Below are 25517 nucleotides of genomic sequence, written 5' to 3'. Positions count from 1 at the left end.
CACGGAATAGAGGGGACAGGAAACCACAGACGGAGGAGCCCCACCGGGCCTGACCACAGCCACCCCACCCCACCTGGACTCCCCCAGGGCCGGGGCTTTGCCTCCCACTGAGCCCTCCCTTCCCACCCAGGAGGGGTCCTGTTGACCCCCCTCCCTTCCTTCCTCTGCAGGAAAGAGAGCCTCTGGACCCGAGGGCCGTGTCCAGACACCGTGGAACATGAGCACCGCCCTGGCGCCCTGGCGCGGGGGCCCCGGGGCAGGCTGTGCAGCGCTCTCCGCTCTCTGGAGCCGGCAGCCGAGCTCCCATCGCCCCTGTTGCTGGGCCTGGGTGGGTCGACCCCAGGAACATGGAAGCGACTAGCCCTCCCTGTCCCCCGCCCCCCAGCCCACTGGCCCCGTGGCGCCCGGCGCCCGGCAGAGCCCATGATGCGCTCAGTGCTGGGCAGCGGCAGCGCCGCTCCGGGGGCACCTGGGCTGTGCCGTGGTACCTGGGCTATGCTGTGGCATGTGTGGAAGAGGACAGCAGGGTCGGGCTGCACGAGGCCTTCCTGCAGCGTGAGGAGCCGCTCGGCAACATCATCCCGGTAGTCACGGGAGAAGCCTTCAGGGGCGGGGCGGGGAAGGGCAGGGGGGCGCTGGGCAGGTGCTTCCCCGGCCCCCAAGGCCCAGACTCTGCCCCTCCTCCCTCCAGCACCCCTGCCCAGCCCGGAGCTCACCCTCGTAGCCCAGCTGGAGGTACAGCAGGGCATGGACGCAGCTCACGGCCTCGCGGCGGGTGGCGGGCCACAAGTCCGCGCAGCGCGGGGAGAAGAGGCCTATGAGGAGGCCCAGGTTGTGGAAGGGCACCAGGGCCTGGAGGGGCGGAAGGAGGGGGCCCTGGAGCAGCACTGGGGGGGACGGCCAGAGAGGAGGGCCGGGGCCCCCTGGACGTCAGGGCTGGGCAGGTGTCCCTGTACCAGCTGGACCCAGATGCAGGCAGGGGTGTGGCCAGTACAGCTCCCCGGGGAGCTGCTTCCCTGCCAGGACCCCTAAGAGGAGGCGGATCCAGTAGCAGGTGTGTGTGGACAGATAACGAGTCCCCAGGAGCAGCGGGGGGGTGGGGGGAAGGGCTCAGCTAAGCCTGGCCAGTGGGTGCGGGAAGTCCCCTCCCCGGGAACACAGGTCCCCTGTCAGGTGAGGGGCTGCGTGAGATCCCCTTCCACCCCAGCAGGGTCCCAGCCCTATCTTCCAGAGCCCAGTCTTCAGCCCCCAGACACAAAGTCCGGCCCACCCTGCGCTAAACAAAGGGCCTGCGGCATCAGTTACACCCCCTGGGTCCCCTGCCTCCACCTGCCCCCCTTGACCCCCACTCATGAGGCCTCCTGGGAAGCGTCCCCACCCTGCTCCAGCCCCTGCCTGTGCACAGGCACCTTTAAGAAAGAGTTCACAGGCTCAGCTGCGAGCCCTCACCCCTGCCATCAGGCTGAAGGGAGGACCTTGGGGGCCAGCCACCCAGCCACCGTTCCTCCTCGTGAGGCCAGACATCTGTCCCCTCACACGCAAAGGTGAACTCTACTTGGACTGGGTTTATGTGAAAAGCAGGCCAGGAAAGAATGTGTGGGAGAAGCCCACCTAAGCACGCTCAGGAGGCAAAAAACATCCAGACACAGGCAGCAGATCTGGCCAGACAGAGCATCAGGGTTTGGGTTTGTCAAAAAACAAAGCAACAAGAGAAAAGACCACAAGCATCTACTCTTGATAAATGTCCTCATTAGACAGACAGACGAGGGCCACCTCGGCCGCTCAGTCGCTTAAGTGGCCGACTTTGGCTCAGGTCATGATCTCACTGTTGACTGTACACCCAGAAGCACAAGAGAATTAACTAAAGCTCGTTAGAAATAACGAAGGAGTCTAATAAACCTCCTCGCCTCTCAGAATCCACAGACCCCACTTTCTGTACGTGCTAACAACAGTCAGATACTACAAACGCCTGCAGAAAGCACTCCACTGACAAAGGCAACAAAATCTCCAACAGCAGAGCCACGTGTTTCTGAGCCGCCTGGGTGGGAAGATCCATTATGAAGGGTGCTGTTGCTCAACACAATAATCTACTAATAGCATGCAATCCCTATCAAAATTACAACAGGAATGTTTTAGGACTATGTGAAACTGATCCTAGAATCACCGAGGCCAACAGCCTTGTACAAACGGCTACGAACCCTGGACAGCACAGCACCGAGCCCCCTCCCCTTGGCAGACGCTGAAGTGCTGGGGAATGTTCCACGTGCTCAGGACGCCCCTGCCTCTGCCCAAAGGGCCGCTCTTGCACCAAACACCCTGGCTTCCTTTTACCGCCCCCGTCCCCATCCCCCATTCCCCACATTTAGGGGACACGGCACACGTTAATCCCAGCTGACGTGGGGGCTCCCAAGGAGAGGGGTGCCCATCGGATTCTATTCTGAGTGGCTGGCCCCGAGGATGGCTCCTGGCCCTGACCGGTCCTCCATCTGCGTCTCCAGAAAGAGGGCAGGGGGACTCGTGGGACGCGGGGGCCACACACAGCTGTCCCCAGGCCGGGGCAGGGGAGCCGCCGGGGACTCACGCTGACGTGCAGGTGCTCCAGGAAGTGGTGCAGCAGGCAGGAGCTTAGGCCCAGGGCCCGTACCCTCTCATGGCCCCGCGGGGACTTGATCCACGGGCTCAGGTGCTGGGGAAGAGGGGGCTTTGCGTGGGTGCTGGGTTGGGGGTGAGCCTGGGAAGCAGGAGCCTGTGTGGCCTGACCGTGGCCAGGTCAGCATCCCTTCCAGGCCACCCCTCCCGGCTGTGAAGGCCGGTGGGCCAGGTCACAGTAGGTCACCCACTCTAGCTAGGGCTCCACCCCTGTCCTGCTGGTCTGGCTAACAGACGTGGCCACACCCTAGGTGGACAGAGAGTGAGCCAGGCCTAGCAGGGGACGGGCTGTTCTTAGAAGCAGATCAGTCTGCTATGCTGGAAAGGGCAGGGAGGGGTGCGGCGTGGCTACCGCATGCCTACTCCACCATCCCGACAGCTCTGGACAGTTGGGAGCTCATATCCGGTGCCTGCATGGCCTCTCCATGGCCGTGCCATGCAGCAGAGAGGGGGCGAGGCCCACCCCCATCCACACACCTGTCCAGGTAGGAAGGGGCCCAGCCTGCCTATTCACACACCACGCCCCCCATACACATGCAGAGAGCACCAAACTCCCCAGCACCCCCAGAGCAGGCAGAGCCAGGAAAACCAGGCATGAGGCCGGCTGCCAGGTGGGGTGCCCCCACCCCAGGGCAGGGCACGCCCACTGCGCACCTCCACCATGATCTGCAGGCCCTGGGGGGTCATGTTCCGCCGGAGGAGGCTCGTCAGCAAATCTTCAAGGGCGTGCATGGTGTCCAGGTACAGAGACTAGGAAGGAATGAGGCGCCAGCCCCACCAGTGACCCTGGCGCCTGCCTGCCACCCCCACCCCCGGGGGTGCACGGTGGTACCTCCTGGCGGTCGTCCTCGGCCTCGGGCTCGGGCGGCACAGCCATGACGCTGTGTAGACAGCCATGGACCATGTCAGCCTGCACTTGTTCTTCCAGTGCTGGCTCCAGGGAGCTGAACCCGCAGTCAAGGCCCCATGCCACACCCCTTGTCCAGAGGGCACATGCACAGAGGGCACCCCCTCAACGGGCTCCCCTCACACCCAGAGGAAAGGATACACCAGGTAAGTGCAGGCGAGCATGGCCTTCTTCCGAATGGGCGTTCTCAGGGAGTCTGGGGGCTCTGCCTTGATGAACTCCTAGGGGAGCCAGCCCGTGACTCAGCCCCTGGCCCAAGCACCAGCTTTCCCCTGGTCAGCCACCTGGCTGGCACTGGCTTCCGGCCAGCTCTGCCCCCCAACCTAAGTGGGTGCCAGGGCCCCTTGCTGCACGCGCCCCCCCCCCCCCCCCTCCTTCCCCGGCCCGCCTCCCCTGTGGGCCCAGCGCCCTCGGAGCCGCCCTAGTGTGGGCCGGGCCCCGCCCAAGGGCTCACCATCATCTGGGCCACCAGCTCGGCTTTCCTCGAGAAGTGGAAAGAGCCAGCTTGTGCACTGCTGCAGATGGCCTGGCTGGCCATGCAGACGCTCTGGACGAGACACAGCTTCAGAGCCGGGTCCTGGAAGGGCGCGGGGCTGCAGCGGGCGGCCAACACCAGCCCCCGCAGCGTGGCTCTGCCCCGGGGCGGCGGCCGTAGCCTCTCTGCCCTTGGGGCAGAACACAGGACAGGCGGCCACTCACAGCGACAGCAGCCGGACCACGTGGCTGCCCTCGGGCCACAGCCACGCACGCTCCTCCCTGAGGGGCTCCCGGCCTGTCCCCCTCCAGCTCTTGCTACAGCCCCTCAGACCAGGGCGCCTGCGCTGCAGCCCCGCGGCACTCAGCTCCCACGCTGCGTCCCCCGCACCCTGCGTCCCCCGCACCCTGCGGTGTGGCTGGAGGGGCATCTCCAGGTGAGAGGAAAAGGCAACACGCCCAAGTGCTCCAGCACAGCGGGAGTGACCCCTGCCTGTCCATCAGCTCGGCCTCTGGGGAGTCAGGAAAGGGGGTGTGGGTAGCTGTTCTGGGGACACAAAGGGCCAGGAAAAGAGACAAGTTTCGGAATATCCTCCCCCTCCCCCCCCAGCCAACCCCAGGAGACCCCAGAGGGTCTGCTCTTCAAGCGGAAGGCCCAGCCGCTTCCAGAGAGGCGTTACTGCCCAGTCAGTGCCAGAGACCCCGGAAAGGAAACACGTTAGTGAGGCCTGGCGGGAGGTGAGCGCCATGAGCATCAGGGAACAGAGTCGCAGCCCACGCGCCTGCCACCCAGCCACTCAGAAGCCCTCCTGTCGTCCTTCTGTCCACCCGCCAGCAGCGTCCAGGCTGGGACACTAGCTCCTGGGCCCTATCGTGGCCGCAAGAGGAGGAGCTGCTCCCAGGTGAGTGGGGACGGGCCCCGACTCCGTGCTCCGGAGTCCCCTGGCTTCCGCCCCTGAGGCTCACAACCAGGCCAGTCCAGAGAAGAGAGAAAAGGCATAGCTCGCACTTAACTCCTACACACTGTACCTTGGTCTCTACCTTTATTCCCAGAACCTGAATGACAAAAGTGAAACGAGTTAAAATGTGAGGCTCTGGCAGGGATGCCCCTGCCCTGCTGGCATGGCACCCTCCACGCAGGCGGTCTGCCAAGGCACCCACCTTGGTGCTGAAGTACTGGAATATGTTCCGGAGGATGTCCGATTCGACCTTGGCCAGCACCAGCTCACGGGGGGCCCGCGCCGCCACGTGGCCGTAACACAGGATCACGGTGCTCCTCACCTTCTCCACCTCATTCTCATTTCGGTCCTGAGGGGTCGGGGGGCCGGCGGGGGGGGGGGGGCGCAGGGCCTCGGTTATAGTTCATTGTCTGCCCCCAAACAGGAAGCCTTGCGCTCAGAACCCCCAGGGCCCTCCGGAAGAAGGACTGAGCTGGCCAGCAATGTCAGAGGCATAATCGAAGGGGCAGATGGCGCCACCAGAGCCCAGGGAGAGTCCCTCCATCAGGGACAGCAGAACAGGACAGGCAGGCCAGCCATGGGCCCAACTGGGGACAAAGTGGCAGAAGGGAAAGCACCGAATAGTCGACCATGGTGGGAGGGGCAGGCAGAAGGGGGAGCTGGGAGCCACAGGAGGGCCTGGGCAGGGGTCCCCAGGGGTCCCCTGCCCCCCCCCCCCGCCCCTCTCGGGTGGCTGCACTGGAGCCCTTCCATCCGGCCCAGCTTGAGAGTCTGCAACCGCAACAGGCACCAGGACACGGAGAGCCTGATGACAAGGGCTGGGGTGGCGGGCCGGGCAGTGGCCTGCATCTGCTTCCCCAAGACTGCAGCCTCCTCTGGCCACCAGGGGGCAGAGGACACACAGACAGCAGGAGGGCAGCCCCCCTGCCCCCCTCCCCGGGAGCCCCTCTCAGAGCCCAGGCTGGCACAGGGCTGCCCCTTGCTGCACCTGGGGGGGAGGCCCACACACACCAGCCCCACCCACGAAGCAGCATGGACTGGATGCCACCTCCCTGCCCTACCCCCAACCAGCAGGGTACCCTGAGCCCAGGAAGCTCCAGAACCCGTGCCCCTCAGGACCTCAAATCCAGGCACCACAGCCAAGACAGAACGCGCCCCTAGCGGCCCCAGCCAGACGCGCCCCCCGGCGGTCACCCTGAGCCCTGTACCTTAAAAATGTTGAAAATGCCGGTGGATTTCCTGAACACATCTGACCTCATGAAGTCCTCCAGCTGGGCCAATACATCATCCAGGTGAGAGATGGCACAGATCCCAAAGCAACAGGCGAGGCCCTAGGGACACACAGGTGCACTCACGCCTGGGCAAGAACTGGTGCGACGGAGCACTCTGCACACACACACTCCGGAGAGGAACACACACACGTGCACACTCCAGAGAGGCAGTCACACGTGTACACACACACACACGCACACACGCACACACTCCAGAGATGCAGTCACACATGCACACACGCGCACACGCCCACACTCCGGAGGAGAGTGTGCGTGCGCGCACACACACACATCTGAGTGCCTCAGATGCACGCCTGCTCGCGCGTGCGCACACAAACACACCCATCTGAGTGCCTGAGATGCACGCCCGCTCGCGCACACAGGCTGAGCGCCTGAGGGCACAGAGGGGCTGCGGGGGAGGGCGCACCTCGCGCTCCGCCTCCACCTGGTATCTGGCCGTCTCCAGCAGCTCTTGCAGATGCTTCCTCACCACCTCCTTGCTTGAAGCGGCGCCTAACGTGGTCCCAATGCATTTATACAGGAAGTTCTGCAACACATCCAAGGGGTGCAGCTGCGCCTGACGCCTGAGTGCAGGAGTGCCCACTGGACACAAGAGCTGCCGGGCACGCACGACACAAGGAGAGGGGGCGACGGGCTCCTGCACCCCCTGCCAGGAGCCGCTGGGGGGAGGCTCACAGGCCCTCCCTCTCTGGCTCTCCCAGGGCCACAGGCCACTGGAGACAGGTTGGGGCAGAAGATCACACGGAATCAGGGCAAAGGAACAGTAGCCTAAGGACCCTGCCCGGAATCCCTCCCCCTGGGGCACCCCCCCCCCGCGTCGTGCACCTTCTCCTGGGGCGTCCCGTTGTAGCAGGGCAGCTGCCTGCACATCTCTAGGCTCAGCTGGCAAATCCACGTGTTGTCAGACACAACAGCCAGAGTGTCCCGGAGGAACTGTGGGCAAGGCAGGGGCTGCAGCAGTGAGGGGCCGAGAATGTGGCCCTTCACGGGGCTGGAAGGGCGCTGAGGCCCAATAATGTCACATGCAGTGACCTCAGGGTGGTCCTGTGCCGTGGCTCTGAACGGTCTGTCAATGACCATCAAGCCTAGGCAGAGCACACCCCGGGTGGTCAGGCGTGCGGCGGGCCAGGCAGGGACAGGAGAGAGGATTCCCGGGCTGCAGGAGCTCAAAGCCCCTGAAATTCGCCTCTGTCACCACAGGGTGAGGAACCAGGCGGTCGTCCCCAGCGCCCCCAGGCCTCCCCCACCCCCCACCCCACTAGTGCCTACTGAGCTCCCTGAGCTCTCCTGACCCAGGCCGGAGAGGCCTCTGCCCCCAAGACAGGCCACGCATGGCCTTGCCCCCCAGTCCTCACCGCCAGCAGCTTTTCCTCCCACTCCTTCTGGGACAGGGTCTCTTCCGTATGTTCTAAAATGACCAGTCATGCAGTCAGCCCGGCCCATCCCCATCAGTAGAAGGGGGACCCACCCAGAGCTTCCAGGCTGGCGTCGCCTGACTTCGGGAGGACCAAGGTGCTCCCATACCCCAGACGCTCCCAGGGGACACCCCACAGGGAACACTGTTCCCGCCTTGGGTCCTGAACCTCCGTGGGGGCCATTTCTTCCACCTCAAAACACTTGTCTCCACAACCCAGAGGCAGACCGGCAGAAACGGAGGCAGCGGAGCGCGGCCCGCGGCCCAGAGCCTCACCGTCCAGGTGCGCCAGCAGCAGCGGGACAGTCGTGGCCCACCGCTGGCCCAGCAGAGGGTGGATGTCACGGTGCAGGATGTTCAAGAGGCGCAGCGACGCGGCCCCGCGGCCACCCCCCAGGTAGGGCGTGGAAGACACAGTCTGAGGGAAGTAAGGGTAGGAGCTCCGGACCTGAGGGGTCACACAAGGGCCCCCTAAGGCCACCCTCCCGGGAGGTGGCGGGTCAGAGACGGCTCTGAGACGCAGGTGTGAGACAGCATGAGGCAGGGGACACGGGGACCGAAGGGGGTGCCCGGTCCTTTTCCGGACCCCCTCGGCGTGCTGTGCGCACAAAGTGCTGGAGCGCGATGCTTACCAGGAGCCTCGTGGTTATGGCGTAGGGTGAGGGCAGGGTCGCTGGAAAGGAGGAGGGAGGAATGCTCAGGGGGCTGCGTGCCCACAGAGCCCAGCCCCCGACTGCACCCTGGGGCGGGGCGGGGCGGCGCAGGGGGGGCTGCAAGGGCGGGGCGGGGCGGCGCAGGGGGCAGGGGCGCACCGTTGCTGTCGTACGGGAGGAGGAAGGCACCGGCCCCCACCTCCTGCCTCTTCTGGGCCAGGTGCGCCAGGCTCCTGCAGAGTGGGGTCAGCGCCCCGGTGAAGCGCACGGGTGTGAGAAACTCCAGCAGGTACGGCCAGAGGACCTGCGGGCAGAGCTGCGGTCTGTGTGCGGCACACTGGCGGCACGGCCGCCCCGAGCTCCCGCCAGGCACCTCGGGGGGCTTGGCAAGGTTTGGGGGGGGCGGCGGGCAAGCGCCCCTGCCCCCACAGCTGCCCACCACAGGGGTCGGCGGTCACAGGGCCGTGAGGTCGGGAGGGGCGCGGTCACTCACAGAGGCCGGCCTGCACACTCACGTCGCTCATCCTGTCCACGGTGGTGCTGAGCAGGTAGAGGGTGCTGACGCTGATGGCCCGCACACCGTCCCCGGTGAGGTCCTCGCCGTCGGCACCCGGCTTCTGAGGCTGGGGTGGGGGAGCAAGGGCAGAGGCAAGCATGCGGCTGCTGTCACTCTATGCGCTTGTGGGCTCTAAGCCACGAGGACGGACCCTGCCCGGCCTCCACCGAGGGGGCACCTACGGCACCCGCCGCGGGCAGGGAACACCTGAGCTCTCGTCCCCAGAACAGAGGAGCCTTGCGCACTCCCTGCCAGCCATGGGCCCTAAGAAACAAATGACTTCACCCTGCACTCGGCAAGGGTGCCGTGCACGGAAACGGGAGGGCCTCTGCGGAAATGACAACCACTTGCGAAAGCTCCCGTTTTCTTTTTTTTTCTTTTTTTTAATATTTTTTATTTATTTCTAGGGGGGAGAGAGAGAGAGAGAGACAGCACGAGCAGGGGAGGGTCAGAGAGAGAGGGAGACACAGACTCCGAAACAGGCTCCAGGCTCCGAGCTGGCAGCCAGCACAGAGCCCGACGCGGGGCTCGAACCCACGAACCGCGAGATCATGACCTAAGCGAAAGTCGGACGCTTAACCGACTAAGCCACCCAGGCGCCCCAGAAGCTCCTGTTTTCTACCAAGAATGGGCTACGATGGGTTCCACCCCATGGGGCTGACAGTCCCCTGGAGACACCTGTGTCCTCGCTGGTGGGCCTGCGCCCTGGCGCCCAAGCTCCCCGGGAAGTTTCCAGGCAAGAAAACCTGTCCCCTAAGTGTTCTGGCTGGGCCTGCCGCCCGCGCTCTGAAGTCCCGACAAGCAAACACCGAGCAGCAGAGACAGCAGAACGCTGGAGACCCGCCGTCCTCACATGGACGTTACAGGCCAAGCAGAAAACACAGGGGACTCAGGGCTCGCCTGACAGTTTTTAAAGCACCTTCTTACAAACATAGATAGAACTCCATATCAAACAAACGTGAGCAACTTTGTGAGTCTGATCATCTACTAGGCTGAAAAGACTGTCTCAACAATTTTTAAAAAATTTTTTAAATGTTTTATTTATTTATTTATTTATTTCTGAGAGAGACAGCGTGAGCAGGGGAGGGTCAGAGAGAGAGGGAGACACAGAATCTGAATCAGGCTCCAGGCTCTGAGCTGTCAGCACAGAGCCCAACACAGGGCTTGAACCCACGAACCGTGAGATCATGACCTGAGCTGAAGTCAGACGCTTAACCGACTGAGCCACCCAGGAGTCCCTCAACAGTTTGTTTGGTTTTTTTTTACTGATTTTACTTTTTTAAGTAATCTGTGCCCGACATGGGGCTAGGATTCACAACCCCGAGGTCAAGGACCGCCTGCTTCTCTAACAGAACTCGCCAGGCAGCCCTCCCAACAAACTCTTAAAAGCAGAATTAAACCTGGCCAGATTCACAGTAGGCAATACAATGAAATTACAAGTCCACGGTGGCCACAGAAAGCTAGTTACCTAGAAAAAGTCTAATATCCGAATAGAAATCTTCAAGTCCCTAAAACACTAGGAAATAAGAGACTAAATCAGAAGTCTCAATTCTCTCCAGTGTAGGCCCCACAGGCCCAAGGCGGCAGTGGGAACACAGAGGCCAGCAGCAGCCCCCTTCCTCGCCCCCCGCCCACGGGAGCAGCTGCGAGCGGTACTCCCTCCTGAGGGCCGCCAGGCGCTGTTTCAGAGACAAGGCAGCAGCATCCACTCGCCTGGGGGCACCCCAGTGTTTCAGCCTAACCCAGAGGCCCCACGGGGACACGTGCACGTCCCCTGTACAGGGCTGCTCTGCTCTAAGCTGACCCGGGCAGGCAGGTGGCTCTGGGCACAAGACCACGCAGTCACGCCTGTGTGTTTCTGCCGCGTCCATCTTGCTCTCCCTCGAGAAGAAACTTGGATTTACTCAGTAACGTTTTCAATTCAAAAGCGCCGGGAAGGACCAGGCATCTGTTCTGCCTCTTTCCTGAGGCCTGGGAGCCAAGGAAGCAAGTGTCGCAGCGCGGAGGTCCCAGCTCAGACTCGGGAGACGGGAGACGGCCGCGCACACGCCCCAGCCGCCTGCCCCCGGCCGGGCCCGGGCACACCCTTACCTCTGTCTCGGGCGGCAGCGCACACTGCTGCACGATGTACTCGACCATGGCCTCTCCTCCAGGCTGTTCCAGGTAGCCGTGGTGGGCCATGGCGCTGATCACCTGCACCACGGCCCGCTTCACCTGCACAGGACCGAGGGGGATCAGGGAGCGGTCCCAAGGGGAGCCCACGGCAGCCCGGCTCTCCCTCCCCTCCCCTCTGCCTGTCCCTGCAGCCACACCTGGGCCACAGCCAAGCGCGCGCTGCAGCAGCACCCACCGTCACACCGGGTCCGCCTCTGCGCCTGCGGCCACCTTCGTCCCTGCCCCAAGGCCACACGGGCGGCCTTCTCGCCAGTCTGCACACGTGCTCCCCTCTTCCTGTCCCCCACGCCTCCCTCGCTCCTGGGCCTGCCCCACCCCGGCACAGGGCTGCTGTCCCTCAGGGCAGGCACCTCTCTGGTGCTTCGGGGCGAGACCCCAAGTCTACAGCTGCTGCCCTGACGCTCCTGGGAGTTGAGCCTGCTGCCCAGCTCCCCTCGGGGGCCCTGCTGGTGGCTCAAAGGCACATCCAGGTCACCGTGGCAACTCTTCCCCGGAGCTGGCTCTCCCCACTGACCATCCTGTTTCTCCCTGAGCCCTGGGGCACAGACCCTGGTCCAATGCCCCCTCCCTGGCTCAGGTCCTCTCCTCCTTTGCACATCAGGTCAAATGTCACTGCTCTGGGCCTCCTCGGCCACTCACAGCTCTGTACCATCCCGTTACACGTGTGCCCTGAGCGACCGTGAGAAGAGGGAACAGCGATCCGGGCGCATGATGAGTGCTCAGGATGAGCGCGTCAGGCCGTGGGCACTGTGAGGGGCACACGGCATGGCCCTCTCAGGAGTGTCCAGAGTAGTATTGCTGAGCGGGAGGGGGTTCCGGGGACTGTGCATGGGGGTCTGGGACACATACGGCCTCAGTGGTTTGGGCTCCATTTCAGTAGTTTCTGAAATTGTCAGAGAAGGTCTCAAAGAGCAGGCCTCCCTGACGATGCAGCCCCTCAACCTGGTGTGCAGGAAGGGCTGACCCTGCCCTCGGCTGCTGGGAGGTCACTGCCGAGCCCAGAACATTCTGAGTCCAGTGTGTTTGTCCCCCGGGGGCTCTGGGCCACACTGCATCGGCTCGGCCTCCCGAGGGGCTGGAGACTGAGGTCAGCCACGCGGGCAGTGAACCAGCTCTACAGGACGGAAGCCAGACAAAGGCCTTGGGCGTGGGGGCTCGGGGCTTTCCCGTTGGCGACACTGGGGCGCGCCATCTCGTCGCTGCCCAGGGAGCCGACGCTGCCCATGACCCCGCGGGGGAGGGGACGGTTCGCACCCTCCTGGGCCCTGCCCCATGAGCCCCTTGCCCTGGCCAATGGTGGCGAGTCCTTTCCCTGTGTTAACCATAACCTTGAGCATGACGCCTCCCGGGAGCTCTGGGGGTCCTCCGGAGGGTGATCCTACATGAGGGGCCGGGGACCACTGCCCCACTCCGTGTCTGGTTGGCTGCATACGGAGTAGGATGTGGGAGTGCTGACTGCTCAGGGATGTGCCTTCCCTCTGATGTCTGGGTCTGGCTGAGGGGCGGCTGCCTGGTCAGCGACGACCTCCCAGCCCGGCCTGGCCACCCTTCCTGCAGCTTCTCCCGGTGGGGCTCAGGTGGTACCCCCTCCCCCCCCATCTACCTTGCTGTTGGTGTCCAGAAGAGGAAGTCTCATGGAGGACAGAATAAAGGGCTTCTTCACTTCCATCTGAGAAGCTGCAAGAAACCAGCAGATGGCTCAGTCTCCCCAGCATGACTGAGGCTGGCCGGCCCATCCACTCCCCCAAGGCCCAAGACCTTCTCACCAGGGTCCGGCCTGGCGCGGCCCTCATCACGGGGCACGGGCGGAGAGGGGGTGGTGCCTAAGCACACTTCTTTCCGGGGGACAAATGACCTTCTTCCCAGATAACATTATTTTGCCCAATAAGAAGCAACTACAAGATTGCTAATTTAGGGCAGCAGGTGAGAGAGTGTACTGTCAGGTCAAGCCAGGTTCAAGGACGGGGCCTCCAACCGCATCCCAGTCCCAGCAGGCCTGGTGAACACCAGCAGGTCCGCACATTCCTGGCTGTGCGGATGCTGCTGGGCTGAGGGCCCCACCCTGAGAACCACCAACGTAACCCTTTGTTTCCTGGTATTTCTTTCTTTTTTTTTTTTAAATGTTTTATTTCTAGGAGAGAGAGAGACAGCGTGAGCAGGGGAGGGTCAGAGAGAGAGGGAGTCACAGACTGAAACAGGCTCCAGGCTCTGAGCTGGCAGTCAGCACAGAGCCTGACGTGGGGCCCGAACCCACGAACCGCGAGATCATGACCTAAGCGAAAGTTGGACGCTTAACCGACTAAGCCACCCAGGCGCCCCTCCTGGTATTTATTTCTTTTTTTTAATGTTTATCTTTGAGAGAGAAAAGGGGGGGAGGGGCAGAGACAGGGGAGACACAGAATCGGAAACCGACTCCAGGCTCCAAGCTGTCAGCACAGAGCCCGACGCGGGGCTCGAACTCACAAGCCTCGAGATCATGACCTGAGCCGAAGTTGGACGCTTAACCGACTGAGCCCCCCGGCTGCCCGCTTCCTCATACTTAGGTGGGGAGTAAAAGCGGCTGAGAAGCGGTGCTGAGACCCGTGTGGTGCCCACAGCGCAGGCCCTGCAAGGGCACACTGGGGATGCCACTTTTTGTTTTTAAAGATTTTATTTTTTAAATAATCTCCACACCCAACATGGGGCTCAAACCCAAACCCCAAGGTCAAGAGCCGCACGCCCCGGCGACTGAGCCGGCCAGGCGCCCCAGGGGCGGCACTCTCATTCCACGTGATGGCCCCTCACACCACGAGCGCCTGTTGCTCTCGCCCGCGCCCAGCGCGGCACCAGGCGGCCATGAGACCAAGAGTGGGCTCCCGGCCACGTAAAGTGACAGCAGAACACGCACACCACACGTGCCGAGAAAACACGATTCTAGACCCAACTGTAAGACAAACCGCCCCTTTTATAAGATGCTGCAAAGGACCCTCGTGCATGCCCAGCAGGAGAGCAGAGCCGGAGACACGGGGCGGAGGAAGGCTGCAGAGGCTCGGGAGGGCAGAGGCGGCCTGCAAAGTGGCCGCCAGGGCGGACGAGAGAAACACAACACACAACCGGAGCCCCTGTGCCCTCGATGCGCAGGAGAACCCCAGCAAGCTGATGAGGAAACTAAGGCGGATCAATAGAAAAATGGGCAAGAGAGTCAACCAAGCCCCCGCGGCCAGCCGCCGGACCCGCCACCCGCCAGGCAGACAGGGGACGGCCACCAGTGGGCAAAGACAGAGGTGGGGCAGCAAGCACGGGAGAGCACGAGCCCCCGCAGACCCCCACGTGCAGCCCAGAGACGGCGGGAGCCTTCACCACCGCCGAGGGTCCTCACAAGTCCACTGAGGCCAGGACGTCCGTGCGGGACAGCAAGCCCGACTGGTCCAGGCTGCGGGCGGTGAGCCAGGAACATCCTGCTGGGTGAAGACGCAAGACGCACCAGACGCAGCTGCGTGGGTCCCCCTGCGTGACACGCCCTCCCACCGCGGGAGCGCACAGCGGGGCTGGGGGTGGCCGTTTCGGGGCTCGTGGGGGGGGCCCATGTCCCCGACCACACACGTGCTCTGGGAGCTTTCGCTCACATTTACATTCTCAGGAAGAGGTTACAAAAGAGCACAGAATGCAAACCACCCGATAGAAAATAGTGCAGACTGTGACAGGAAAAAGGATGTGGGGGCTGGGGGACACCAGACCTGGGCTCAAGGGTGTGGGGACACGCCCAAGGACTGACATCAGTCCCGAGGCTCAGGTCGACAGACAAGTATCAAAGTGCGAGCAAACACAAGAGCCCCCCCCCCCCCCGGTCTTCCTGCCACGTGGGTAAGGACACCAGACACGCGGCGCCCCCATCACTCACAGCTTCGACCGTGGCTCGAGTTTACGTGGAGCCCAGCTGTGAGCCAGGCACTTATAACGTGCCAAGAGCGCGGCACAGAGCAAGGCGGACGCAGCACTGCCCCGAAGCGGCATGTGTCCTAACGGGACAGGAGACATGAGCAGACAAAGAGTGAGACCATCACAAGCTGTACCAATGTCACTCAAGTACAGACGAGAGGCAGAGAAGCAGAGCATGAACGGGGCTCCCGGTCTGGACAGGCAGCCCGGGGCTGGGGACCCTCCTGAAGAAGGCACATGTGAGCTGCGATCCCGGCGGGGTGCAGCAGCAGGAGCCTTCCAGGCAGGAGGAGGCCTGCGGCGGCTGAGCAGAGCCCTCACCGCAGTCTGCAGAGGGGCCGCTGGGGCCGTAGCGGCGGGGAGGCCGAGGTCCAGGAGGAGCCGACTGTCTCCACGGTGCCTGACCCTGAGTGACCAGCACCAGGGCCTTGGGGACAATTACTGGACTTTAGAAATAAAGAAGAAACCCTCTGGATGTCTGAAAACAGAAACAAAACAAATGAGAAAAAACCCCACACACCTCATCCAAGAGGAAAGAAAATCAGGTTGACATTGGCTTTGAAGGATCGCTTGCACCAGAGCAGGGCTGCGAGGTGAATCTGAATTTCAGACAAACAGCAAATCGTTTTTTGGTACGAGACGTCCCACGTAACATCCGGGGCATCTCGTCCTGCTTAGCCCTGCAGTTCCGCAACAGAAGACGATGGATGTGAGTGGAGGATTTTATAATCATCAAAACCGGGCGTCAGGTACAGAAAGCACAAATAAGAGCACGAACACGCGCCTTTCCCGTGGACTCCGCCACGGAACGGGCCACGGGGGGAGACGCGTCCTATCTGCAGCTGCAGGAGGACGAGGTCACAGGAGGCCCGGGGAGGGGAGAGGACAGCACGGGCTGGCCGCCCGTGGGGACCGTGCAGACGCAGCTGCGGCGCACAGCTGCTACACCCGGAGCGCAAGGACATCGGCCGCGTCCCTGGTGGCAGCATCAGTCTCGAGCCTTGGTCACGTGTGTAACAGGAGGACAGGCAGGGCGTCTGACATGTTCTAAACCTGTGACGCGTGAGAAGCAGGTTGCTGGGGGGGGAAGAAGAGGCACAGGCGTGACAGAAAGGGACGGAAAGGCTGGCCGTCCGGCTGTGCGTCTGGACCCACCAGCACGACTCGTGGGTTTTCTACCTTCTGTCTCTACTGCTCACGGTATTTGGTTCTGTCTCCCAAAAAGGCCTGGAAACAGTGACCACCTAGAAGTAGCAGGCACCTGACTACGGTCTCTGAGGACAGTTTCTCACTAAGGAAACAGGGCTTTTTGGAGAAATGGCTGATCCCAGGTCTGGGCGACAAATGCCTAAGCCGAGCCTCGAACACCAGCTCCAGAGAGCACTGTGGCCGTGACCCAGGACTCGCCGGGAAGAGGCTGACAAGGTCCGGAGGTGACACAATGTGAGTATCGATGACGGTAACGACTGCACTGAACTGAAATCCATCAAACGTGTTAAAATCCATGAACACTTAAGGTTCTTTAAATGGGGCACGTGGGTGGCTCAGTCGGTTGAGCATCTGACTTCGGCTCAGGTCGTCATCTCACGGTTCGTGGGTTTGAGCCCCACTTTGGGTTCTGTGCTGACAGCTCAGAGCCTGGAGCCTGTTTCGGATTCTGGGTCTCCCTCTCTCTCTGACCCTCCCCTGTTCACTCTCTCTCTCTCTCTCAGAAATAAATAAAACATTAAAAAATTTTTAAAGGAGTCATTAAGCCATAAGTTAATATTTTGTGTGACTGCTGCCTGCGATCTATCCTATAGTAAAAAGATTTTTTTAATGGAGACGAACAATCTTGAACAGAGTTGAAGGAGATACGCTCCCAGATTGGAAGGCCTCCTACGAAGGCCTACGACTTAAGAGTGTGTGCTACAGGTGTGAAGTCCGTGAAACAGAAGAGCCCCAAAAGGCACCCGCTAACACATAATGTTGAATTCCTACTCTTTGTACCTCAGAATGTGATTTTACTTGGACACAGGCTCACCGAAGGTATAATTAGTCACGTCAGGATGGCGTCACACTGGAGCAGGGTGGGGCTTTACTCTAATACTACTGTGCCCTTATGAAAGGGGAATTTGGACAGACACCCAGGGAGGTGCCTGCAGAGATGACAACAGAGGCAGAGGGCAGGGCAGGGCCGCTACAAGCCAGGCGATGCCAAGGACCCCCAGCCGCTCCAGAAGCTGGGTAGGGGGCCTGGGACAGGTTCTCCCTCGCCCTGCTGACACTTTGATCTCTGACACATAGACTCACAGTGACACCGTGAGACAACACACCTCTGTTGCTCAGCCCCCCAGTCGGCGGTCCTTTGCTAAGGCAGCCCTGGCAGACTAGTGCATCTGGGCACCTTATTTTCCAGAAAGCACTAGAGCAATGGGGAAAGGAAAGTCTTTGCGACGAGTGACGCTGGAACCATGGGGCGCCCATATGAAGATAAACCTTCACTGCCTACAGCTCACGCCACACCCCAACGTGAGTTAGAAATGAATCAAAGAACTAAATGTGCAAGTCAAACAACAAGTTTCCTAGAAGAAAAAGGAGTATCTTCACGTCCTCTGGCAGGGGACAGTCTTCTCAGACACAAAGGTGCCGACCCCAGGAGGAGGCACACCCCATCTACACAGATCTGATGCACGATTTGTAGAGATGACCGTAAGAAAAACAACTCAGTTTTAAAATGGGCAAAAAGATGGGGCGCCTGGGGGGCTCAGTCAGTTAAGCATCCAACTTCGGCTCAGGTCATGATCTCACAATTCATGGGTTTGAGCCCCACGTTGGGCTCTGTGCCGATAGCTCAGAGCCTGGAGCCTGCTTCAGATTCTGTGTCTCCTTCTCTTTCTGCCCCTCCCCTACTTGTAATCTGTCTCTCTCTGTCTCCCAAAAATAAATAAATGTAAAAAACTAAAAAAAAAAAAAAGTGAAATTCTGAAGGAAAAAAACATGAACTAGAGGCCAAATAACTTTAAAACATTTGATGTAAAAAGCACAGAAGACAGGCAACAAGGCAAAAACAACACAGCACACATGACAAATCTGGAAACCGCAGATACTGAAATCCTGTTTAAAAAATCCCAAGGTAAAGTAAGATTTGAAACTGCATATGGAGAGGGCACATCCCAGATCTGGGCAGAATACCGCCCCCAGGACAGCCAACACAGGCAATAAAGTTTCTGGACTCAGAATAAATAAAAATCCTTTGGACAGCCAGGCAAAACAAACCAAATCGCTTGTAAGGAAAATGAGTATCAGATTTCTCAGTGACAGCAGCTGACACTAGGGGACGTGAAGCAAGGAGGGAGGGACAGAGAGAGGTAGGAATTTCACGTGTGGCCAGTCTGACCTGATGGGCACTGCCCGCCCACACAGGACATGGCTTCCCGGACCACGGTGCGGCGGAACCCACCTACGGCCCGACTTCTTAGTCAAATTACAGTATTTTACTTTTTAAATTTAAAAAATTTTTTATTTACTTTTGAGAGAGAGAGAAAACGAGTGGGGAGGTGCAGGGAGAGAAGGGGACAGAGGGTTCTAAGCAGGCTCCCTGCTGACAGCACAGAGCCCAACGCAGGGCTCAAACTCATGAACTGTGAGATCGTGACTGGAGCCGAAGTCAGACACTTGACCAATTGAGCCACCCAGGAGCCCCCATATTACAGTGATTTAATTCCAAATTCGAGGCCTTCTAAAAACCAGGGCCCCGGCTCAACCCGAGCAGGGCATGCATCCTAGATCCTCTGCTCGTGCGGACACAAGGCCAGGGGCCATCCCTGAACTGCACCGAGCCTTCCTACCTTCGTCTACAAGACACACAGGGGCCCAGACACGGCCGGCCCCGGGGACACGCACCTCCCGCGACAAGTGAGGTCTGGAGAGTGGGGTGGTTCATGCCCAGGCTGGGCCGCCACCCGCAGACACCTTAACACTGTGCGCTGTTACAGGTCAACCGTGTCTCGATAAAGTTGAACAGAAAAAGATATAATCCAGTTGCCTTTGAGGAACTTTCGACAGATCAACAAGCTGTTAATGATTTTCTCATTGTAAGTCAAACTAAATATGGTTTTTAATTTTATAAAAACCAGAACGAGATACAATAACACACCCACCAAAATGGCTACAACGACAGACCAACAGGCGCTGGCGAGGACACAAAGCCGCACCACTCACATGCTCCCCGGGATGGCTACGGCATGGGCCGCGAACCGGGGTGCAAACTCTGGAAAACGGATGGTTTTCTTCACCGAGGTGAGCACATGCATACTTTACAACGTGAGGCTCCACTCCACGGTACACACTCAGCCGCATGTGCACGGACAAACGTCACTGGCAGCATTGTGCACGACAGCAGACGGCACGGGACACGGCCCGCGTCCGGCCTGCAGTGGGACGGATGTGGTGTAGACTGCACTCACAGCTCGTGTCTGAACCAGGCTGCAGACCCACCACACCCCGTGGCCAATGTTTATTGACCAAAACTTATGGAAAAACACAAGCTCGGGGGTGAAAAGTGTCCGGGCTCGTTGCTGATTAACCCTAGAAGCAGAAGACTGGGCCCTTCCATGTGACGGTGAGGGGTCATCGCAGGTGGCAAGGCGCTCCACAGCACAGCTGGCCCGCACCCCTCCCAGAGGCCAGCACCCGAGAGATAGGTCACCAGTGTGTGTCCCTGACTGGAACCCCCTAGCTGGGGGCAGCCGTGACAGACGACATCAGGCCAGGGGCCTAGCGGTGAGTGGGTGGCCCAGCACCAGCACCTGCAGCCACCTGTCAAAGGCCAGTGTCCATGAATCAGAGCAAGACGGCCGGGATCTGCCTGTGTCAGGCCCTGCCCCACGCTGGACACTCACCAGCTGAGTTGATGACGTGCCTCACGACCTGCAGGGTGCCCACGCGGATCCTCTCATTGCTGGCATCGAGCTTGGGCAGCAGGAAGGCCAGCAGGCGGTCAGGCGCGCAGCACGCTGCCGGGCAAGCACGCAGCCAAATAATTATTTGTAATAATCTCTGCTCCCTGCCCATTGTCGGCACCTATAAACCCGAGGGCCAGGAGGGATGGAGACTGGGCCTCCGCAGTGAGGCCCCAGACCCGCACGCAGGCCCAGGGACAGGGAGACAGAGATGCCTCCTCACCTCAACCCACGGCCAAAGCTGCCACCACCCCCTGCACACGAGCGGTCCACTGGCCCCCACGTGAGCAGACATTCGGGGGCCGCCGCCGGCTTACCCAGCACGGTGAAGCAGCGTAACACCTCCTTTTGGTTGCTCACCACCAGGGGGCTGGACGACTCCACGGGCACACAGATCTGTTCCAAGGGACAGAGGACAGCGGTTACAGGGATGCTGCTGTCTTCCAAGGGCTCGGCTGGCGTGGAGGGAAGGACGCTTGTACGGTCCCTGGTCCTCGTGGCTTCCACCTCCCCCACGGCCGGTCAGGTCACTCCGGCTCTTCCTCACGGGGCTGCAGAAATGCACTTTCCACCGCGGTCAGAGGCCCTCAGGTCTCCAGGGGAGAATGTCCTGGCTCCTTCGCTCTGCCTTCCCTACCAGCAGCCAGGGCACAGCCTCCTACCTCCTCTGTGCACAGGCTAGACACCACTAATCTCCAGAATACGAAAGTACTAGAAACCAAAACACCTAGTGTTAGTTCATTCAAAATTGTAAAAAACAAAACACAAAAACACAAACTGAAGCTGTGGGTAGATGTGTCTCTAGGGTCCGTGGCACCTCAGCAGACGACATGGAGACCCCCCACCCCCCAACCCCGTCATGGTCATGACCCCAGCGGGGCCTCTGCACAAAAGGCTCAAGGGCAATTCTTCGGCACAACCCATCTCACGAAGCACAAGAGGTGACCGACAGAACAGAGCAGGTCCCCAGAGCCACGGACCCCGCCCCACGCCGGCCCCTGCTAGCTCTCAGAGAACAGGGGGGAAGAGGCTGGGTGCGGGCCCCGGCCCCAGGGCTCTGCTGCAGGCCCCCGGGTACCTCCTTGTCATTCCCGTTGTGAAGATTCGTTGGGTCCCGGGAGGTGTGTGGCAGCCACCCATCTGCTCCCAGGGGGGCTCTCCCTCTGCTGGGGACTGGGTGGGGGGGGTGCTCAGCTAGCTGCCAGGCGGGCGGGATGCTCAAGCAGCCCCGGGGAGAGAGGCCTCCGGCGCACAGCCAGGCGAGGGCACCATCGTGGAGACAGACCCCCAGCCCCGGTTGAGCCTTCAGGCTGCAACCCCGTGAAACCCCAAGCCAGAACCGAGCAGCTGAGCTGTGCTGAAGCCCTGGCCTGTGGTGACCGTGGATAATAACGTTGCTGCTTCAACTTTTAGAACACTTGGTTACACAACAGAGGAGCGGTGCAAAGGGTGGTCATCTGGAAAAAAGATGAAACTGGACTCTCACTCACTGTTTCCCTAAAATAAATTCCAGATGGATTAAACTATAAAAGTATATTGGAAAATGGGAGAATCTGAAAAATAGTTTGCAGAATTCAAAAGGCTTTTCTAAATATAAAAAAACCTACACTGGAACAGAACAGACACGTAATGATGTAAAAATTAAATAATTTTCATGGCAGAAAATATCATAAATGGAGTCAAATGACTAAAAACAAAGTATTCTACACGAATGACAATAAAAGACTGGACCTGACTGCCGCAGATCAATGTGGGAAAGCCCAAAACCCAACGGAAAAACAACACACACGAAGGGGCAGCTCTAAGAAGGCAGCGTCTCTTCGTGGCTTCTCCCTTCCCAGCCGTGGTCCACCTGCGTTTCCCCTCAGCCCCTTCTCTGCAGACGGTCACTGCTGCCCCCCCGCCCCCCCCACCACACACCATTTCACGCGGTCAGGGCTCTACGCAGAGGGAATGACACCGTGCCCCAGCTCTTATTTACTGTTATTTCTTCGGAGTCGTCAACCTTCTCTCCTGAGGTCACAGACGCTCTTAAGAGGTGAGGCTAGTCCTGAGACACTTCATAGTAAGTCTCTGTCACTACTGTAAATGGAATTTTTTGGACACTTTCTAGCCAGTCGCTCACTTACTCCCGGTAAAGACGGCTGTTGAGGTTTGTACGTCACTCTTGCAACTGGCAACCTTGCTGAGTTTATTACTTGTTCTAAGGGGTGTGTACTGTTTCATTTTATACCTGAGTGGATTTCTAGATGTGTGAGTCACTCACCCATAGCACAAATATTGAGTACTTGCAAGTGACAGGTAGCATTCTAGGTGCCGAGAGACAGGAGTGAAAACTGACAAAACCCCAACTTACACCATGGACATCGTAGCTGGGGAGAACCAAGCAATAAGCAGTCGGTTACAGAGAAACAAAGCAGGGTCAGGGATGGCGGGGGTGGGGGTGGTGGAGGGTGGGGGTGGCGGGAGGCTGAGCAACGGCCAACAAAACCCTGTGCCTCCCATTTCTGATTCTCCCCAGCAGAACTGGCTCTGGGCCCCACTGGGAGTGAGGGTGAGGGCTCTCCTGCCCTTGACTCTAGGGAAGGAGCCTGTTTCCCATTCACGATGAGGGACGCCGGGGCTTTGGGCGCACGAACTCTAACACGTTAAAGAAGTTCCTCTCCAATCCCTGTGGCTAAGAGTTTCAATGACAAATGGGTGTTGAACGTCGTCATCAAAAGCTTCTTCATCAACTGAAGCCACAGGCTCTTCTCCCTAATCTATTCCTGAGATGAGGCAAGCTGACAGCCTCTCAGTGTGCTGACCGGCCCGCCGTCCCTGGGCTGGGGCCCGCCAGCCCTCGTGTTTTGAAAGCAGTGCATGGGATCAGTTAGCTTTACTGTGTACAAGATCCTCACATCTACTGTCAAACTACAGACAGGTTTTCCTGGACAGTGCTGACTTTTGTACCTTGGGCTGATCTCCAAAGGTATCTGTATGGGGCAGAAATTAGAAGGTGGATAGAACTCAACCTCAGAGCCAGGTGGGCCTGTGTCTGTTTGAAGGAAGGAAGGTCTTGGAAGACTATTTCCGTTTATTTGTTGGTTTAGTTGAGATCTCTGTTGCTTCTCCTGCCAGTTTTGACTTTAATTTTTTTTTAACAATCTATCCATTTCACCATTTTTTAAGTTCACTACCATCATTCAGTCTCTCCACTGCATGCCTCCCCTCCCCCTGGCTGGGAGGGGCTGCGGGCGGGGGTGCAAGGAAGGAGACCCACATCTCTCCCCTCTGCTCTCCATGGGCAGAACTCCCCCCCACCACTCCCCCCACCCGCCTCTGCATTCCTGTGACTTCCACACCTCCCCTCCCACCTGGAGAGAGGAGACGCACAGCAGATGGGGCTCCTGAAGCCTCTGCTCCGGCATTTTCCAGGACCCTCCCCTTGCAGGTTTCCCTCTGCAGGCTCCGTCCAAGGCAGCCCCAGCTGGCCTCGGGGACTAACAGCCAGTGCAGATGCCCCCGGAACATCTCGGGCCTCCCTTGCCCTGGTCCCCAACCACCCCCCACCATGGGTCCTCACCACGGGGAGGAGCTTCATGCTGGGGCTCCCTTCTCACCTAGGGCCGCACCCACGACTCAGGGGACACCTTGCTTCAGCACTACTAGGCTGGACCAACCATCTGGCTCTTGCTCCCTGCAAGTCTCAGCAGACCAGGACCTGCCCCTGCCACACCAGCGCCCCTGCTGCCAGCGCCTCACCCCCAGCATGCCCTCCTGTACCCGCCCCAGGAGCCCCAGGCTGCCCCATCTCAGGCTCCCCCCCAGTCCTGAGCCCCCCGTCCTTTCCCAGGCGCCTCCTAATCCCGTCCCTGTCGCCCCCCCCAGTCCTGTCCTTGGTGCCCCCCGTCCCGTCCCCGGCGCCCCCCCAGTCCCGTCCCCAGCGCATCCTACCTGAGCGTGCAGAGCAGCCAGCAGTGTGTCCAGCTGGGCCTCCAGCGTGCGGCTTCCCACACTCACCGCAGCCTCAAGGATCTGGCCCAGGCTCTGTTCAAGAGAGGGAGGAGCATGGCCATCAGGCCTGTGTCAAGCCCCCACCCCCACGTCCTGGCCACAACGACCCCACCTCAGGGCTCAAATAAGGAATCCCTACCTCCACGTCAAGAATAGAGACAGGAGGAGAAGGCTCAGGATGGAGGGCACAGACTTGGGGTAAGGCCAAGGTGAAGGTCCCCTGGGCAGGGCAGGGCATCGAGAAGACACATGACTGGGCCCCACCCACCGCTAAACCTAACAGCACTCTGAGCTCCCCTCCCACTCGAGCCAGGTGGGGACTGGTCAGTGGACAGAGCTCTGCACAGGCCGCAGCGGGCAGAGGCGCACCTTGGACACGTGGAAGGTCTCGGCGTGCTTCCTGTAGAGGGCCAGGACCCCCGGCAGGAGCTTGGGGAGCTGCTCCTCCAGCCGCTCACTGGGCAGCAGGTGGCTCATGGGCCCCAGGGCCTCCACCACGGCGAGCCGGAGCTGCGAGGGAACGGCAACATGGTGCTCCCGTCCAAGCCGGCACGGTGACGCTGAGAGTGGCCCCAGTGGAGAGGCAGAGGCCTCACGAGAACCCAGGATCCGAATGAGGAGACCCTGGGCACCACATGCCCAGGGGGTCCGAAAGGGGTCCAAAGGCAGAGAGGTCAGAGTGACCATGGCCAGGGTCTGGACAGTGGCCGGGCCAGAGAGACCGTGAAGGAAGAGCCCACAGGGGACTCATCACACCTCAGCTCAGCCCAGCACTCGGGGCGACTTGGCAGCCTCTAGGCGGAGCGGAGCCAGGGGCAAAAAATAGGCCAAATTCTGTGAAGACCTTCAGAAGGCCGCCGCCACTCCCTGATGAAGCCAGTGCTGGGGGGACACAGACGGGGGACTGGGAAGTGTAGATGGCTGTCTCCATCCCCCTCTGCTCAGACCCCTCCCCAAAAGCCTGCAGAAGAGGCTCGGGCCTTGTGAATGTTGTCGAGCTCGGGGGTGGGAGGGAGCGGCCAGCGAGCCGAGACCCAGGGTTTCCAGCTCCAAGGAGCCTGTACCTTGGCCTCACGGCTCTGCAGCCAGTGGTTGAAGAGGATGTCGTAGGCACTGAAGATGTCAGCGGCAAAGGTGTCCCTCCTGACCGTGGGGTCTGGGGCCTGGTCCCGGCTGGCCAGGTATTCCAGGGCGCTCTCGCTGAAGTTCTGCAGGGCTGCCACAGCGGTGTGGCCGTGACACATCTGCACCGCTGCCCCTTCCAACCCCTCGCCGCCTGCAGGACACCCCCCCTTCCTGGGCTGGGGCTCCGGAACTTTGTGGGGGCAGAGGGGCCCCCCACATCCGTGTCCTTCCCACACCTCAGAACCGGACCTTTTCTGGGAACAAGGGTCTCTGTAGGTCTAACTACATAAGACGTGATCGTGGGGGGAGGGCGGGCCGTGAATCCGACACGACTGACTGGAGAGAACACACCGGCACACAGAGAGGACGGCAGAGTGACACAGGGCACAGGCAGGGGAGGGACAGAGAACAGAGCCTCCCTCTGAGCCCCCAGGAAGGGCTCTGAGTGACACCTTG

At 60.4% G+C, this 25517-nt stretch overlaps 1 protein-coding gene across 8 annotated transcripts in view; it reads right to left on the bottom strand.

Moving 5' to 3' along the window:
• Positions 1-25517, bottom strand: part of MROH1 (maestro heat like repeat family member 1) — a 62561-nt gene that overhangs the window by 14668 nt on the left and 22376 nt on the right. For 6 of the 8 annotated variants that reach the window (XM_039254068.1, XM_039254074.1, XM_039254075.1 and 3 more), the window contains exons 7-30: positions 25001-25152; positions 24306-24446; positions 23877-23969; positions 20258-20336; positions 19881-19994; positions 12683-12756; positions 10996-11118; positions 8864-8971; positions 8508-8652; positions 8328-8368; positions 7972-8113; positions 7637-7689; positions 7107-7214; positions 6688-6807; positions 6198-6320; positions 5192-5338; positions 5060-5086; positions 4011-4133; positions 3698-3777; positions 3482-3593; positions 3304-3399; positions 2582-2686; positions 717-852; positions 489-601 (exon numbers count right to left, since the gene is read on the bottom strand). In XM_039254068.1, the coding sequence (XP_039109999.1) occupies positions 489-601; positions 717-852; positions 2582-2686; positions 3304-3399; positions 3482-3593; positions 3698-3777; positions 4011-4133; positions 5060-5086; positions 5192-5338; positions 6198-6320; positions 6688-6807; positions 7107-7214; positions 7637-7689; positions 7972-8113; positions 8328-8368; positions 8508-8652; positions 8864-8971; positions 10996-11118; positions 12683-12756; positions 19881-19994; positions 20258-20336; positions 23877-23969; positions 24306-24446; positions 25001-25152 (2555 nt within the window). The remainder of the gene's footprint in view (positions 1-488; positions 602-716; positions 853-2581; positions 2687-3303; positions 3400-3481; positions 3594-3697; positions 3778-4010; positions 4134-5059; positions 5087-5191; positions 5339-6197; positions 6321-6687; positions 6808-7106; positions 7215-7636; positions 7690-7971; positions 8114-8327; positions 8369-8507; positions 8653-8863; positions 8972-10995; positions 11119-12682; positions 12757-19880; positions 19995-20257; positions 20337-23876; positions 23970-24305; positions 24447-25000; positions 25153-25517) is intronic. The other 2 variants (XM_039254072.1, XM_039254073.1) reach the window with 2 other exon arrangements.

The sequence above is a fragment of the Hyaena hyaena genome, unplaced genomic scaffold (genome assembly GCF_003009895.1).
Source record: "Hyaena hyaena isolate Hyena2069 unplaced genomic scaffold, ASM300989v1 scaffold_474, whole genome shotgun sequence".
In the NCBI taxonomy this organism is placed as follows: Eukaryota; Metazoa; Chordata; class Mammalia; order Carnivora; family Hyaenidae; genus Hyaena; species Hyaena hyaena.
Note: the sequence above shows the minus strand (reverse complement) of the source record. Positions and strands in the feature narration are given on the sequence as shown.